This window comes from Oncorhynchus kisutch, linkage group LG4 (genome assembly GCF_002021735.2).
Source record: "Oncorhynchus kisutch isolate 150728-3 linkage group LG4, Okis_V2, whole genome shotgun sequence".
NCBI lineage: Eukaryota > Metazoa > Chordata > Actinopteri > Salmoniformes > Salmonidae > Oncorhynchus > Oncorhynchus kisutch.
Genome location: NC_034177.2, coordinates 68352266 through 68371084, shown reverse-complemented (window position 1 = coordinate 68371084; position 18819 = coordinate 68352266). Strand labels below are relative to the sequence as shown.

The 18819-nt window shown below is 42.5% G+C and overlaps 1 protein-coding gene across 1 annotated transcript; it reads left to right on the top strand.

Annotated features, from left to right (window-relative positions):
- Window positions 1–756: 756 nt before the first annotated feature.
- LOC109889913 (uncharacterized) lies at window positions 757–18750 on the top strand. Its single transcript, XM_020481731.2, has 3 exons — window positions 757–927; window positions 9170–9723; window positions 15120–18750. The coding sequence occupies exon 3, from the start codon at window positions 15129–15131 to the stop codon at window positions 16695–16697; it is 1569 nt and encodes a 522-aa protein (XP_020337320.1). The 5' UTR covers window positions 757–927; window positions 9170–9723; window positions 15120–15128; the 3' UTR covers window positions 16698–18750.
- The last annotated feature ends 69 nt before the right edge of the window (window positions 18751–18819 follow it).

Genomic DNA, 18819 nt, shown 5'->3' with positions numbered 1-18819 from the left:
GTCAATGTAATGTTGCTTGACTGCTGGTTAGGCCATCAGCTGGCACAAATTAGGCTACATGAAAGTGCAATACTGTTAATTTAACCTTGTGTTAGTACAGGTTTTCAGTGAATTTATATAAATCCTTTATGTAAAACAGAGTGATCAAATTCAGAACCTACATCTGTATATTGTCTGTCTATTGTAGCTCCATCGCTTTAAACTCAATTTAGATTGCTGCTGTTGATCCTCGCCCTTTGACCTTAGTTGATTACAGGCCATGGTAACTTATAGGAGATGATCCTAAAGCTTTGACAACTTCTACTGTCAATATGAAAGGTGTAGATAAAGTGTGACAAAGCAACCCGCAATAAAACACATTTAATATCTATAGTTTATGAGGAGTCACACTGTAGAATCTGCATACTGCGACTCGCAATTTGCCAGTTTTTGATCTGAATTCCTTTATTTCAGCTCATAATGTCATCCTAGGTTTCAAAATGAAACAGTGCTTTGTATGAATCACAGAAAGCCATCAGACGAGAATCATGCATGCTATGCAGATTCCTTCTATCAGGCAGTGAAGCCAGAATAGGAAAAACAAATGGGTTTAGGAATGCATTCTAGGTCAAGGTGAGTCTGTGTGTGAAACTGAATATGCAGATATACTGTAGAGTAGATGTGTCTCAGGGTTGTGTGCGTAGGCGTGTTTGCAGTGCCAGAATACAAGGAACTGAGCTCTAAAAAGCACCTGTGAATGAACAATAGTGCACTTTGGAACTGCTGATACGCTCTACACTGAATCCACAGTTTTCGCAGGATCAGGCATGAGCCCCACAGTCAGAGAGGGGTGTTGTGGCTAATGCAGAGGTCCGCTAAAAGAACAAGAGAACGAAGAAACCAGAGAGGAGCATTGGAGCACCATAGATCTGATCCTGTAATATGAAGGTAATACTATACGTGAAATGGGACAGGACAAGTTAAAACGCCTTCCAATTTGTCCAATTACCACATACCTGCATGGCTTTGTGTGTTCTTCAGTTGGTGAAAGGTGATTAAACTGTATAAGATAGTTATCGGTTTGAATCCAGATAAGAATTTTAAAGTGTCCAACAGGTCAAATGTTTTGCTGTGTTGTATGTGTGTTGTACGTGTGTTGTATGTGTGTTGTATGTGTGTTGTATGTGTGTTGTATATCCCATTACCATATGGTTCTGTTCCTTTATGTGCACGTAATTATGTCCTATTTCAGCGTTTCCCAAACATGGGGTTGTGATAGAAACTATGAAATAAACCATTTTAAAAATGTGCTTGGTTCACAGAACCGGGGTTACCTCAGTAACCTCTGGTAGCCGCTAGATGTGGTTGTAATAAACAGAGTGGTTTCTGTTTCCTTCCTACAAATGTGACTCTATCTTTTGAATGGTTTAAGCTACAAAATGTCATGACCCCATCACTGAAAGCTAAGACTCTAAGGAACACTCGTGTTTCCCTCTACAATGCCCACAAGCCGCGCAGGACTCATTAAAACAGAGTGGACAAGACCAGGCACTAAGCAGACTGGGGGGAAAATAACATCCTCAACGAGGATGTTCTTTTCTACATAGAAGATCTTACAGAATTATTGCCTGATGATCTTCTGAACTTCCCAATACCTTTCCGATGCATTCCGATGTCACTTCAAATCATACTTCTTTCAGCTTGAAAGGCTGTAAAAAGTCAGACTGATTTGTAATAGACTTATAGCGGCAATTAAAAAAGTAAACATTGGCCACATTTTTGACATGGTGTGTAAACATTTTCTTTTGTAATATCAAAACTGGTTCGCAGGCCAAAGAAGTTCAGGAACCCCTTTAGTTTAGTTTTAGTTTTTTAATTAAACCATTTTAAAAAACAACCACACATAAAACCTGAAAAAGCCATACATGCACATGAATAAAATCATTGAGGATAACACACAATAACGTCTGGGACTGATTGAACACAGTATGGCTGTGAAATAATAAAACAACAACAGAGAAGAAGAACATCTATCTCATCATTCCAGTCACATCATAGGGGTTATTCATATGGGTACAGAAGACATTTTTTATTTATTTTTAAAGCTGCCCAGAGAGGACATTGTTTTTATAAGCAGAGGAAACTCTTCCATTCTGGGGCTCCAGTATACAAGCTAGTACCTTACCCAGCATTACTCCTGAACCTGTATAAGCACACATCAGCAACACCTGATCTGGTGCTGTGATTGTGTGCATCCCTAACACGAGGAAAGTAATCACTTAGATATCTGAGTGCAGGACCATAAATACTCCTGTAAACCTAGTCTAATCTGGGACATCCTAGCCTCAACAGGCAGCCAGTTTAGTTCCTGAAAGCAGCTCCTGCCTATGTGAGAAGTACATGGACTCACCTTCAATACTACCCTGATCAGCTTATTCTGGGCTATCTGGAGCTTCCCCTTCATAAGTTTAGATAAGCCCCCAAACCAGGAAGTACTAGCGTAGTCAAAATGGTATTGAATGAGGGCAGTAGCTAGCACTTTCATGGAGTCCTTATCAAGCAGCTTGAACTTTCTAGCCAAAAACATAGTCCTGGCATTAACCTTCTCTAGCACCTTATTGGCCATGCTCACACCTCCCAAGCTTCCATCAAGGATACATCCCAAGTAGCTAACAGAGTTTTTAATAGTCAGTACCTCCCTCCCCTAACTCCACTCTGATTTCAGACAACCTACACAATTTAGGTCTGGATCCAAAATAATTACTTCAGTTTTCCCTAAGTGCAGAGATAGCTTATTATCTCCAAGCCATTTGCTAATGTTAGTAAGCTCTGTGCTAAGTATGCTCTCCAACATAGTTTTACTTTTTTGAGACACCAGAAGTGTAGAGTCATCCACATAAAGAAAAAGACAGCAAGAACAGGCATCTTTCATATCGTTAATATACAATAAAACAGCTGATGCCCAAGCACGCTCCCTTGCGGAACGCCACAACTCATTGGTTTTGCCTGAGACAGTGAACCATTAACCTCTAATACTTGGTCCCTACCTGACAAATAGGACTTTACCCAGCCTAAAGGGATACTGCTTAACCGCCAGTGCTAGTTTGGAGATTAGGAGACAGTGGTTAACTGTATCAAAGGCCTTTTGTAGGTCAAGCAGTACCATTCCACACATATTTCCCTCATCAATCTCTTTCCTGATGAAGTCAGTCAAGTAAATTAGACATGAATCAGTGGAGTATGTTTTTCTAAAACCCGACTGAAAATCATACATTAGACCCTGTTTGTTAACATATTCATACATTTGCTCATCTACAATTATCTCCAGGATCTTTGATGTTACACAGAGGATAGATACAGGACTATAATTCCCAGGATCATAATTCCCCTTCTTATACAGAGGTATAACTTTAGCTTGTTTCATGTCCCTGGGAGAGTGATTAACGATATGCGTAATACAAGGGCCAATTTGCTCAGCAGAATCTATAAGAAACTTTTCAGGAATATTATCCAGGCCTGTGGCTGGATAAACTCTGCCAGCATACTGACTATTTTGGCTGTTGCTACCTTTGCAAAAGAAAAAGAGTTTGGCTGAACCCCTAACTCTACATAATACTTCTTGACTTGGTTGCTTCCATACAAACCAGAACTGGTGGGCAGCTTGCTAACCAGTTTGCTGAATTCATTGGCAACCTCTGCTTTTTCATATACCATCTCCCCTTTGATGTTCAGTCCAATACTGTTTAGTTTGTTTTTGGTAGTACTACTACAGCCTAGTTCCTTAAATGATTTCCGAAGCTTTTTAGGGTCATTTTTGTTCTCAATTATTTTCCCAGCAAAGTAACCCCTCTTAACTTCCTCCATCCTGCTCTGTGCTTCATCCATCCTGCTCTGTGCTTCATCCATCCTGCTCTGTGCTTCATCCATCCTGCTTTGTGCTTCATCCATCCTGCTCTGTGCTTCATTTCTGTGACGTTTATATAGGACAAAATCATGCTGCTCTTGAAAGTTCTTACATTTTTTAATTAAAGACCTTATTCCTTGCTTGGATAGATTCTAGAATCTCAGGATTAAACCAAGGGCTAGATCTCTGCTTTACCCTGACCCGTCTAATGGGAGCCATCACATTCACCACATCAAGGAATCTACATTTAAAGACTTCCCAGGCACTGTCTTACCCCTACACTCTCTAGCACAGGTGACCAGTCAATTTTACCCACTTCCTCCCTAAACCTTTCAACACAGGATTTTTTTGAGTCCTCTAATATCTTTAAAAATCCTCCTTGTGCAAAATGTAATAAAAGGATCACTGATTCCATATACTATTACTCCACTCTGCGAGTCCACTCCCTCTCCACTCCCTGTCATACAGTATATACAATATGTACACAGCACAAGAGCTCAAAGGCAGCACATGTGGCACTTTCCTTTTGTTCGCTGTCGTGAACACAAACATAGATATTAGAGTGCAGGTCCGCAGATTAAACTGTCCCCAAGGGGAGAACAGCTTTACTGAATATGCAAAATGTTGTAAAGTGAAACTTGACCGAGGAGAATGACCTATTATGACAGATAATGTTCAATGCACATATAGGTGTAGTCTTCTCTTTCCAAGAGAAAAGGTTTAGCCTACAGTTGATGCTTGAATAGTGCTATAAAGTTTCTAGCCTTACTCAATCAATCAATCACATTTATTTATAAAGCCCTTTTTACATCAGCCAATGTCACAAAGTGCTGTACAGAAACACAGACTAAAACCCCAAACAGCAAGCAATGCAGATGTAGAAGCACGGTGGATAGGAAAAACTCCCTAGAAAGGCCAGAACCTAGGAAGAAACCTAGCGAGGAACCAGGCTCTGAGGGGTGGCCAGTCCTCTTCTGGCTGCGCCGGGTGGATATTATAACAGAACATGGCCAAGATGTTCAAATGTTCATAGATGACCAGCAGGGTCAGATAATATTAATCACAGTGGTTGTCGAGGGTGCAACAGGACAGTACTACCTGGTAGAGTTTCTCACACCACAGATGTTTTACTGCTGATGCACCTCTTATGTGTTTGCTTCAGGCCAATGGAACTCCAAGGAGATGGTGTATATCTTTTTTTGTTATTTTCTTACATTTTTTTAACCTTTATTTAACTAGGCAAGTCAGTTAAGAACAAATTCTTATTTTCAATGACGGCCTAGGAACAGTGGGTTAACCGCCTTGTTCAAGGGCAGAACGACAGATTTTTACCTTTGCATCTCAGGGATTCAATCTTGCAACCTTTCGGTTACTGGCCCAACGCTCTAACCACTAGGCTACCCTGCCTCCCCATGTATATCTTTATCTCTGACGGTCGTTGTTGGGAACGAGGCATACTGAAACAAAGCATTATTCGGATATCAATGCCTGCTCCAATTTTTTTAAATCACAGACATTGTTGATAAAAGGTGTTTTTGTAATGTTTATTCAAATTTTCACGGATAGTTTGCATAAAGAATTGGAGAGTTGTTTGTGTGTGCAGGGATTAGGAGGGGGAGCTATTCAGTGAGCCGAGTGTGTCAGTCATCCATACTCTTTTCAGACAGTTTCTTTCTTAGTGCTCTTCTCTGCCGGTAATTATATCTGAGCAGCTCGGGCTTTCTTGTCCCTCACAATGCCGGGAAGATAACACGACTATGTTAGGGCATTGCCGTTGCTGAGATCCCTTGTCGTAGCAGGGTTGTATGGTAGTGCATCTAATTTCATTTCAGTCTGAAATTCAACAGACAATTTGTCAATCTGTCTCATTACCCCTTCTGTCTGATTCTATTCGGGTCCTGAAACTGTTACTATAATTGGAACTGGAGTTCTGACATCATTCTTAGCGGTGTAGGTTGTCAGTCAGCAGGGTAACACACTATGGGTCTGCCTCAATCCTCCATCCCTCGCTTACTGTCACTCTTTGAAGATAACCCTTAATCCCCACGTATATGTCCCTGGTACAGCCCCCCTCCAGATGTTCAGTCTGTCTTAATGAGACTGGTGCTCCTAATAATAACTCTTCCTCCCTCCCCTCCCCCCAAGGCCGCTACAACAATCACAACCACTGAGATACAGACACACAAGCATAGCCCATCCGATCAAACGCAACCCCTTTCCACACGTCGATAAGACTTGTTAACAATGCTACTCCAGGCAATGTGTGAAAATGATGTTAGCTTTTTCATAAAAGCATGAAACGTAGTACGCTTGTATAGTTTTGGGTCCTGGACATTTTCAGAAAGGGAGCCATTGCAAAAGCGCCTCTTGGCAGCCAATTCTATTTTCTACCATAGCCGGTCAATCCATTTTCCTTCATATGATTACAATGGTAATATGAATACGGATTACTGCCAGTACAACATCATGAACAGTTTTCATTATTATATAATGGTCGTTTCTAAAAACGTACAAAATAGAATATATATATATTTTTTATACATAATGCTGGAAAGTGAAGCTCAGTTTGGGGGTAATTTTTGATTCTGCATCACCAAAAATGTATGGAGTCAGCCATTGACACCAAGCTAAGGCAGGAGCAAGCAGGATTCTGGGACAAGGATGTATGGTCCCCCCACTTCCCCATTCTCACTTCATAGACGTCAAGGCTTTTGCTAGTATACATGGTAAAACTCTCTGGAAGATCTTGAGATCTGATTCAATATACACTAATCAAGGTATACTATTTTGACCACTTTGAATGCAGTGTCATTATGGGCAAGTCTGCGCGGTTCACTGTGCAGTCTGGAGTGAGACAGGGTTCCATCATCTCTCAGATCCTCTTCCTTATTACTATTGACTGGATCATGACCAAAACCACATCATACAAACCCAGAGATATTCAGTGGACCTTGTTTTCCCAGATGGAAGATCTCTAAACTTAAGCAAAAACCTCACATTGTGCATATGCCCAACTCATCCCATCTGGAGATCTGATCAATTCAGCCTCAAAACAAATACCCCCTATATAACAGCAATGTCAAATCAGTTGTATTGTATGCTTTGTCCGTGTTTGGAGACAAATCTCAGGCTAGGGTCTTGTACACTCTGATCTACTATGACCCTGTTGGTCATCCATGTACTTATTATAACTCGTCTTGCCTAAATGAACAACTGTCTGGTGGTCAGATGTACTCTGCTGTACTTTCTTGCCTAAATTGACAGCTTGTCACAGCTCACACTCCAACCTTTTACTATGTACAGCTAAAGAAGGTTTCTTCCAGCCACATACAGTAGCTGCTGCTTGCTCTTTGGGGTCTCGGCCAGGTTGTTGTAAAGCACTTTGTGAAAATCGCTGTTGTGAAAAACGCTATGTAAATAACGTTTGTTTTCATTGATTTTGATACGATGCGAAATGAGCTTAATTGATGTTATATTGACTGCTAGTGCCATCATAAAGGAGAATTGTGAAGTGTTAAAAAATGAAAATGTTCTGTTCAGAAATATAAGCTGAGGAGTGGTGAGTGGCATTTGGGACCAGCAATCGCTTGAGGTACGTGCCTGCCCATGAAATCACCCCATGAGCTCCCTGGGTGCAGACCAATCAAATGCCCTTCCTGTGTTCTGTAAATTTAAGCAGCGTCACACAATATCCACTTTCATAACCAGGAGCAAGAAGACAGCAGCTGTATGGCTTTTTATGCCACATACATGATATTCTATTGTGTAAAAATTGTCAGAAACTGAAATTTTACTGGATTATCTTCCATGGCTTACCATGGTGGTCCACTAGTAAATAATCATCTGAACAATTTATGATGTTGTGCATGGCAACATTGTAATCCATAACCATCAAAACATAGGTGTACACATCACCTTTTCTGTGTTATCATGTTTGGTTCAGCAAATACGAAGTAAAATACATTGTCCAGTTATGGCAGAATAGAAAAATGTCCACAACGGCCACCAGGAGGCATTTTTACGATGGCTCCCTTTCTGAAAATGTTCATGCTTTTATGAAAAAGTGAACATATCACCTAAAATTAGGCACATATCACCTGGACTATAAACAACAATATTTTTTGTATCTATCTCAGCAGCATGCACTAAGCACAGCTAATTAGGAAGATCAAAGGTTACTTTTGTTCCCTCTGCTAGATAAATATAATTATTTAATTTGACCCTCCATGTACAACTACGATATCCCAAACAAGGACATTTGATATGTCTGATAGGCTTTGTCATGACTGCCTTTTGTTTGATCACACATTTTCTGTCTTCCAATCAAACACCCTCTCTGCCTGTGTTTTTCACCAGTTACCGTGGTGAGGATAGGTCCTTTACTGAAGGTCCCCATCCTCTGATCTTTACCCTTCTCTCGCACAGCCAGACTCACACTGTTGCATTTGAATGTTGTCCAGGAGTGTCTGACTCACATGTTATCAAAGCAGGATATAGTATGTTGGTTGCCCCTGGATACTTATCTATAGTCAGTTTTGCATTCCCAATTTTTAAGGTTATGAAGGTAGGCTGATCCTAGATCTGTGCTGAAGGGAAACATTATGAATGACAATAAATACTGTTTTATAGTGTCATAGCTATCTAATCCATTCTACCACATAGTACTACAATACTCCCATATTCCCATTACTTTTCATCTTAATATGCCAACTCAAGCAAATTACATTCATGCTTTTCATTGGTTGTCATGTAAAGACGGACATATAGTACCATGGCATGTGACATCCATGCAGAAGTAGTAGACTTAAAATCACATTGTTCTCTTGTAACTTGACAACTATGAGCACTGCCAATTCCAGGTGGACATGTTTTCACTGTCTGTCGCCACCCAGCAACTTAGAAAATGAACATTCATCCGGGTCCCATTGAGTATTGCAGTTTCCATAGCAACGGGGACAGAGTGATGGAGAGTGGTCGAGAGTGATGGGGAGTGTGACAGGGAGTAGGTGAGGTAGAAGTCGAAATAATGTGTGTGTGTGTTTGTGTGTGTGTGGGGGGGAGCAAGAGAGAGAGGAGGATGAGAGAGAAAGAGGAGGATGAGAGAGAGAGAGAAAGAGAGAAAGAGGAGGATGAGAGAGGGAGCGAGAGAGGAGGAAGAGAGAGAGAGAGGAGGATGCAAGAGAGACAGAATGTCTGTGTGAGGGGGTGTTTTTTTCACCATCAAACCTTCTATTTTTGCCAGAGCATTCATTCATGCAATTTCCTCTCTCTCTCTTCTTCTTCCAGGTGGATGGAGTGGCAATGAAGCTGTCTGCCTGACTGAGCATCTCCTCATTATCATCCCCCTCCCCTCTCTTCATCCAATTCCCTAGTCCTATCTGCCATCCCCCTCTCCACCACATACAGAGCCAAACAACTACCACCACCGATCACTAACACCATCGCACACACATATAGAGACACACACACACACAAACACACACACACTACCCCTCTCTCCTGGGATACGATTTGAAGATTCACAAGTGCAGCCTCTCATTTGTAATCAGATGAAAGAGAGGATTATCTCAAGGTTTGCCCAATCTTGTTCCCGGCCAGGATAGAGGGACGGAGGAGGAAGAGGAGGAAGAGACTGGAGAAGAGGGAGGGCTCTGTGAATGGTGCGTGGCGAGAGGAGGTCACCTGTAGAGAACCACTTTCCTTTCCTTTCAAACAACCTGGACTAACAGGGGTTTATCCTGGGATCCTGGGGGATAACTTGACTCTGACACAAAGAAAGAGAGAGAGAGAGAGAGTAAATAAAGAAGAGGAACATAAGGATCTTATATTTTTTCTAAAAGGTAAGCAGGGGTTACAACAGAGACCTTTCAGGTTGAAAAAAGTGAAATCGCTGCATTCCAGAGGTGTAGAAATGTTGTTGTTGTGTTTGTGTGTGTGTGTGTGTGTGTGTGTACATGGTTGGGAGTGGGGATTTTACTTACAGGTTATTTGGGGGGGGGAAATGAATGCAGGCCTTGAGTGAGTCAGTCAGTCACCATCTGGCCCTGGTCTCATACACACTTCAGATACTTGGCGCATTAGTATTGTTTAGGTGTGTCTATCGCATAGTAGCAGGAATATCCCGCTGTTGCATTGCGTGAGGTACATTCTGAAATGTTTGAAGCATTTATGTAAAAAGAAAAAAGGCAACTAATGCATTTATCTGACTTCTCACACCTCCATTTTCATACTATCACACATCAGGTGTTGTGTTCTGGTGTTGTGGGCAAAGTGTTGGTATTCCTTTCTTTATTACTGACTGGTCGCATGCTCCTATAAACCTTTAGGCCATATCACCTGCCTGCTTTGTCTATTTCCAGAAGTGACCTAACCTCTGATTTTACCAGCTTAGACGTAACCAATTTATAGGAGACAGATGACTTGTTGTGCCTCTGTGTGTAACGGATGTGAAACAGCTAGCTTAGTTAGCGGTGGTGCGCACTAAATAGCGTTTCAATCGGTGACGTCACTTGCTCTGAGACCTTGAAGTAGTAGTTCCCCTTGCTCTGCAAGTGCCGCAGCTTTTGTGGAGCGATGTGTAACGATGCTTCGTGGGTGACTGTTGTTGATGTGTGCAGAGGGTCCCTGGTTCGAGCCCGGGTATGAGTGAGGGGACGGTTTAAAGTTATACTGTTACGTTGGTGCCGTGACCCGGATCACTGGTTGCTGCGGAAAAGGAGGGGGTCAAAAGGGGGGTGAGTGTAACGGATGTGAAACAGCTAGCTTAGTTAGCGGTGGTGCGCACTAAATAGCGTTTCAATCGGTGACGTCACTTGCTCTGAGACCTTGAAGTAGTAGTTCCCCTTGCTCTGCAAGGGCTGCGGCTTTTGTGGAGCGATGGGTAACGATGCTTCGTGGGTGACTGTTGTTGATGTGTGCAGAGGGTCCCTGGTTCGAGCCCGGGTATGGGCGAGGGGACGGTTTAAAGTTATACTGTTACATGTGCTTAGTTACACTTTATTTGGATAGTCCGGATAGTCAACTATCTGTTCATAAGCAACTGCTTGCTACGGTTAAGGTTGGGGTTCGGGTAAGGGTTAAGGTTAGGGTAAGGGCCAGGGTTTAGTAGATAGTTGAAATGTTACTGATGGTCTGTAGAGCATGTACAGATGGACTTTCCAAAAAGTGTTACTCTGTGCTCTGTACTTCAGGTCAGCTTGCCCACTGACACCAGGCCCTACAGTGATTCCATTGCACAATGTTAAATGACTTACACAAACACATCATGTTGTAATTGACTGTGAAAACACTCAGCTTTGAGCTGTCAACACAGATGACTTCAAGAAATACATTGAACAGCACATGTCATGCATGTTATCCCAAAAATACTGTTCATGTTGTTGCAACTGCTTTCTTATTCAGTCTGTAAAGCCCTCACAGAGCCCCTACACGTTACTAATGAGGAGATGTACCATGGGACTGGGGTGGGATGGAGAGCTACCATGGGGCGTTAGGCTCCCAGGGTAGAGCAGGCTCATTGGTGATGCTTTTAAAGCTAAACTGACCCTAGAGGCCTCTTATGTGAAGTAGAATAACAAGACACTAAATGGGAATGAAATGCACCATTTTAAAAAGCCCATAGAAGGGTATATAAGAAAGGCCAAATTCAAATTCTATTGTTAATGTGTACCAGTCTGGTTTTAGACCAGGACATAGCATCTTTTCAGCAGCTATGCTCGACTTAAATTGCTTAGATCATAGGAATCACTGTGTTGCTTTATTTACAGACCTATCCAAGGCCTTTGATACTGTTGACCATCCCCTACTCATTCAAAGGTTGTCTGAAATGGGCCTCGGCCAGATGTCTCGCAAGTGGTTTGGGCGCTGTCAGAAAAGGACACTGTGTGCTTTCTGATGGTGTCCAGTCAATATCACTAAAGGTGTCCCGCAGGGGATGATTGTGTGACCGGTCCTCTTTACTATTTACATCAATAATATTGGTCTATCTGCAAAAACCTGGAACATTCATCGGCATTCACACTGTTATGTATGCTGTTGCTCCTACTGCTGACCAGGCTGTTGGCGCTGCAATCGGATTTTTGTTGCCTTACAGAAAGCCCTTGTTGATTTAAAATGTGTACTTAATGCGGGAAAAACTAAATGTTTGTTGTTTTCTAATTCTCATACAAATATTTCAGATGGTTCTCTCAGCGAGCAGATTCCAGCCTATAAATATCTAGGCTTTTGGATTGAGAATGTGAGGTTTAGAAAAAAGGAATGAGCTAATTAAGAAGTGGAGATTTAAAGCAGGCTTCTTTTATTGAAGAGCACATAAAGAACATGCACCATACATACACAATGTATCTTTGCAGTCTTACACAGGAGAGTAATTACATGTACATGTTAAGGGTACATTTTGGCTGTATAGAACAAATATTTCAAGAGTCTAAATAAGAAAACCTTCCTGCCAGCTCTTGATTATGGTGACAGCATTTATCAGAATGCAGCAACCACTACTCTAAAACCCCTGGATACACTGTACCATAGTGTGCTTCGCTTTATCACAGGTAACAGGTTAAATACTCATCACTGCATCATTAATCAGGAGGTCGGCTGGACCTCTCTAAATTCCTGTAGATGACTTAATTTCTACCTTTTTGTTTACAAAGCTATGCTGCACAAGTTTCCAGCTCACTTCTCTGTTAAAGTAGAAAAATATGCTCACAGGGTTGGTTAACTTGAGGTTTGTTGTGTCTCTACCGACCTAGGTCGATTAGTTCTAACACCTCATTTACAATCCTCATTACATCTTGAATCCCTGGTGCCAATAGGGAAGCTTAGAATACTGATGAGGAATGAATTCACTGAGGTCTGAGTGTGTTTTGGTTGAAATAATTTATTTGTGAAATGTAGTATATCTGTCACGTTCGTCATAAGGAGTAGACCAAGAAGCAGCGTGGTATGTTTCCATCCTGTATTATGGAATAGAAAACTTCAAAGAACAAACGAAACGTGACGCTATAATAATGCTCACAGGCAACTAAACATAGACAAGATCCCACAAAGCACAATGGGAAAATGGCTACCTAAACATGATCCCCAATCAGAGATAACGATAAACAGCTGCCTCTGATTGGGAACCATACTAGGCCAACATAGACATATAATTCACCTAGATAACCCACCCTTAAATCCCACCCCGACCTAACCGACATAAAGAATAAAATCTCTCTATGGTCAGGGCGTGACAGTATCTGTAACTGCTGTATCTTGTAGTTGATTTTTTTGCTGTTTTATTGAATTAGCATGTTGATTTGTGAATTGTTTGTTCTTAGGGCACTATTGAGAATGAGACCCTGGTCTCAATTGGGCTCCCCTGAATAAATACATAAAAATAAAAAAACATCCTTTTAATCATCATTCCTGTGTTGGGAAGCTTGTCGTTGGTTAAGTGAAACCTGTTTTGTGTATACAGGGGTGTTTGACTTACAGGTTATGTGACTGAGGTTTAGCACTGTAGCCGACATCGTATCATCACGCCATGTCACAAGTTGACACATCCAGTACAAAAGCTTTAGAGGCTACATTGGAGACATCCCTTAATGCTCTCAAAGAAGACACAGACAATCCTGTGTTTCTCCTGTAATCTTATAGAACATTGAGGGGCTGATCCAGACCTAATCTGACGGGCTAGTCTCTGCCACTGTGAGTGAGGGATACCTGGCCAGTCTGCTCATGGTGTAACAGATGTGATTGTACTTCGTAACTAAATTTCTTTCTTTCTTTTTATTTAACCTTTATTTAACTAGGCAAGTCAGTTAAGAACAAATTGTTATTTACAACGACGGCCTACCAGAAGGCTAAAGGTTTCCTGCGGGGACTGGGATTAAAGAACATTTAAATAATAACAATATAGGACAAAACACACATCACGAGAAGAGAGACACCACAACACTACATAAAGAGAGACACCACAACACTACATAAAGAGAGACACCACAACACTACATAAAGAGAGACACCACAACACTACATAAAGAGAGACACCACAACACTACATAAAGAGAGACACCACAACACTACATAAAGAGAGACACCACAACACTACATAAAGAGAGACCTAAGACAACATAGCATGGCAGCAACACATGACAACACAGCATGGTAGCAACACAACATGACAACAACATGGTAGCAACACAACATGACAACAACATGGTAGCAACACAACATGGCAGCAGCACAACATGGTAGCAGCACAAAACATGGTGCAAACATTACTGGGTACAGACAACAGCACAAAGGGCAAGAAGGTAGAGACAACAATACATCATGTGAAGCAGCCACAAGTGTCAGTAAGAGAGTTTTTGAATGAAGAGATGGCGATAAAACTGTCCAGTTTGAGTGTTAGATGCAGCTCGTTCCAGTCACTAACTGCAGCGAACTGAAAAGAGGAGCGACCGAGGGATGTGTGTGCTTTGGGGACCTTTAACAGAATGTGACTGGCAGAAGGGTGTTGTATGTGGAGGATGAGGGCTGCAGTAGATATCTCAGCTAGGGGGGAGTGAGGCCTAAGAGCGTTTTATAAATAAGCATCAACTAGTGGGTCTTGCGATGGGTATACAGAGATGACCAAAAAATATATAATTTGGTATTTGTTTCATTAGTCTATTGTTGATACAGTCCCAAAATGTTTTGCATGTCAGCAATCAAGTTTTCAAGATAAATAACTTTCAAAATATAGAAATCCTGCCCGGTAAGATGCATTTAGCATCATATTTTGCATCATCGCAAAAGTCAATATATTGATATGCAAGCAGTAGGTCCTGTTCTGAAATAATGCATTCCATTTTCATATTTACAATGTGTACGAATTTACAAAACACATTATACAGGCTGTATTTTGAAGAATATATATGTTGGAAACTTGACTGCTGACATGCTAAACATTTTGGGACTATATCAACATGAACTAATGAAACAAATACCAAAAGATAGTTTTGGTGTGGAGTTTTCCTAAAACGTGTCAAAACACTTGGGCTAGACTTGACTTCAATTATTTAAAAAACATTGAAATTCTAGCTGTCAAGTCTGTCGTTACAGTACACTAGCTCCCAGCAGGATGATGAGTCATCTCATAATAAATCAATTAGCATAGTACCAGATCACTGGTTTCATCATGCATAGACTGTGTACAGTAAGCTCCCATTGACATAAATAAGAGCTTATGTCCCTGTCTGTTTCCATTGTGTTCCAGGGCTTTCCCATGGCAGAGAGTGGGCATCCTGTGTCAGCACTATACCCACCAGGGGGCAGTGTGTCCCCTGACTCTGCCCTCTGCACCGACCCCCTCCTGCCTCTCTCTAAGAGCTCCACAGATGGGCTGACAGGTCCTCTGAGGCAGGAGGAACTCAGGAAGGGCTCCAGTGAGCATACGGCTCCATGCTCCCAAAGAGACAAAGAAACGGGCAGACAGGGGCCTTCTCAGGTCATCCAGCACAACATCCAACCGGACACATCTGTCTCAGTGGACCTCAGGAATGCTGTCCGCCCTGACACAGCCCATCACCACGAGGAGGGCGTCACCAATCATGGTCACCAAGTCTTCGGAGAGAGCCAGGCGCCCCACCCCTTATCATCATCACAGAGAGACCTGGGAGGACTGGATCTATCCAGGCTGAATGTCCAGAGGAGTCACTCAGATCCCCTCCACATGCTCAGGGAGGTCCCTGCCCCTCCACCTCACAGTGAAACCAGCTGCCCTTCATGCCCAGGGAGAGACTACCTTTCCCAGGATGCCTCTCGTAAGGCTTTCTCCACCTTAGCCTGCAAGCAGCACTTGCAGCTCCAGCACTGCAATACGACCACAACCAACCCCACTGCCTGCAGACGGGGAAACGGCGGGGGAGGCAGACCCACACAGCAGCCTCAGGCCGGGTGTGTCAGGCTCGGTGCCCCTAGCCCCTCTAACACAGCCGCTAAGGTCGGCGGTGAGGCCCAACGCCTACAATCATGTGAGGAGGCCATCTGCTATTGCACTTTCGTCCACCCCCACGGGACGTTGAAGGACACTTTTGCGGCCTACTGCCACCCCCAACCCATCCCCACCCCTGCCCAGCTGCTGCCACACCTTCCGGGCACAGAAGCTGAGTTCAGGGACCAGAGGGTGCTCCCGCCTCACCTGGCGCCTACCCTCCTCTCCCTCCCTCGCCTCATGTCCTCCGTCAGCGAGACAGGGCTGGATGCCAAGCGCCTGCTGCAATGCTGCAACCTCAATTGTAACCTCAACTGCTCCTGGGCCAAAACTCTACACCCTAGTGGAGCCCTGCAGCAGGACATTCAGAAATACAGCTGTATGAGCAGCAGCAACCTTGGAGCCACCAGGGACACAGGGACCATGATGTCCCCCAGGGAGCTCAGGGATGTGGGGGTGCAGACAGGCCAGGTCCACGAGACGTGTCCGGCCCACGTATTCCCCCAGGTCTGCCTGGTGGAGGAGAACGGGAATGAGAACGGGAACAAGAATGAGAACGGGAATGAGACAGACACGTCCCAGAAGCCCCCAGTGAAGGAGGTGAAGTGGGATGCGGAAGGGATGACATGGGAGGTGTACGGGGCTTCTGTGGATCCTGAGGAGCTGGGCCTGGCCATCCAAAAGCACCTGGAGCTGCAGATCAAGGAGACTGCTGGCCTCGCTGACAAGCTGTCCCGCCAGGATCCAGCTACATCCAGGAAGAGCATTGGTGGTGCCGTTGGCTGGAGGAAGAGGAGCGGGGTGTTGGGCTATATCAGAACCCCAGCCTGCTGCGCACGTTCCAGCACGGCCGTGGACTGAGAGGGGAAACCTGAACACTGGGTTCCATGGTCAAGATGGCAGTTGCTTTATTACACATCAAATGTGACTCCAATTCACCAGAGATAGTGTCTGGATTAGGTCTGGATTAAGAGAATCTGTGTGGCTGTCAGAATCATGGCAAGTGTACAAGAACCTACCATCATATTGCTGAAAGAGGTGAATGGAAAGACAGTGAAAGGTTCCATTTGGATGGATTTGATTGGTGACGGTACCTTCATCATCCCCATAGATGCCAAGTGATAGAACAGAGTGCTGCCATAACAGTCATACAAAGTGATATAATGTTTTCTTACTCGTTTAAGAATGTTTTATTTACTGGGGGGGGGGGGGATAACTCGATCTGAACAAGGGGTTTCTGTAAATGAACATGCATAAAGGTATAAACAACACAGTGTAGGAAAAGAAAGCTCCAATACAGCACAGACTTCGAATCACTATGGCTAGAAATATGTGTCTATCTTCCTCTCATTTCTGATGCTATGATTTAGTCAAATTGTGTGTGAATGTTTGAAACATACCGTATACTGTATAGGATTTAGCACATGGTAGAGACCACAGAAATGTATACCTTTTCACAATCACTTCTACCGCTCCGTATTCACATAGAAAATATATAGAGAATATATATATATATATATATATATAGAAAACAATGCTGAATTGACAGTACGTCATTAGACTAGCATAGAGCAAGACTTAAACTGAGCTCCGATGATTCATGCATCATCACATCATACAATATATTAATGCACATAACAATAGGTGAAATGGCGTGTTTGTGAATACATTTTTCATTCCATTTTTCAACTTCTCTTATATAAACAGTTATTGCGTTTGACCCTTTAATGCCAGGTAGACAAACTCATTCCATGGAGGACGTAGTGTCTGCTGGTTGTTGATTTTCCCTGTTAACTAAGACCTAGACAACAAGGTGCGGGAAGTTCCTTATAATCAGTGACCTTAATTAAACAATGATGTACAAGAGAGGAAGCAAGAACCCACAGACACTCAGCCCTCCGCGGAATGAGTTTGACACGTGCTTTCATGTATATGTTCTGTGTGATGACTGTCTTGTGGACTCAAAACCACAGCCAAATAATTATTTTAGTCATATATCTAACCAGAAGGTTAAAAGTGAACTGTTAACCAGTAAACAGTTATGTTGTTTATCAAATAACAATCACTGAAAAGATCCACACCTCTACTCTGAGTCTGAATTCTATCACTACTGTAACAGTATCTTGTCAATTTACTGTGCCATAGCAATGTACTGCATTGGTATTGTATGATGGATGAGTTACAATTAGCCGGTTAGATTGATAAACCTGTCAAGTATGTAATTTACAACATATTGCATTCGCGAGAGATTTTGACCAATCACAACAGGTGCTGTAACCTGATTTAAAGTTGATTTTTACTGTGGCTACAATGCAAGAAGAATTGTTTAATCATGATATCAGTTGTATAATGTTGAAGAAAGCTATTGTTGTTTATTAAATAATGACCAAGCTTGGCATTAAAGGGCTCTTTTGTTTTTTTACAGTATAATTTGAATACAATTAATTCATCCTACTTTAGTAATAATCACAAAGTTGCCATTTCAGGTCACACACCTGCAGTTAGCACAGGTTGTTCAGTATTGTTGGGTTTCTATTGGAGGCCGTGAGACCAGATGGCAGGTTAAATAGGAGTCCTTATCAGTAGAATATTACTGCTGTTATCAAGTCTTTAAAACACCCACCTGTATTGATGGTTATCTGTATTGATTGTTATGTCCAATGTAAGTCGATTTGTAACTTGGCAAACACGGTAATACCACAAATGAAGGGTCAATATACAGTATGTCTCAGATAATGTGTTCTAGGCTACTGTTGATATCAGCAATAAAGTATCTTAGGTGAAGTTGTGATGGTGACGTCTAGGAAACTGTGTTTCCCCCCTCTGTATTATGGAGCCTAAACGGACCTCTGGTGATGTCAGAGTGTAACACTAATGCAGTCACTACAAATAAAAAACATGTTTTTTCTTGCTGTATCAGAATCAATGTCACTGGAGTGGCAAAATTCACAAAATGACAAATATTTTTAGACTACGGAAGGTT

What these genes read in the sequence shown, in the direction of transcription:
- LOC109889913 (XM_020481731.2), top strand. Translation starts at nt 15,129, where the DNA reads ATGGCAGAGAGTGGGCATCCTGTGTCAGCACTATACCCACCAGGGGGC.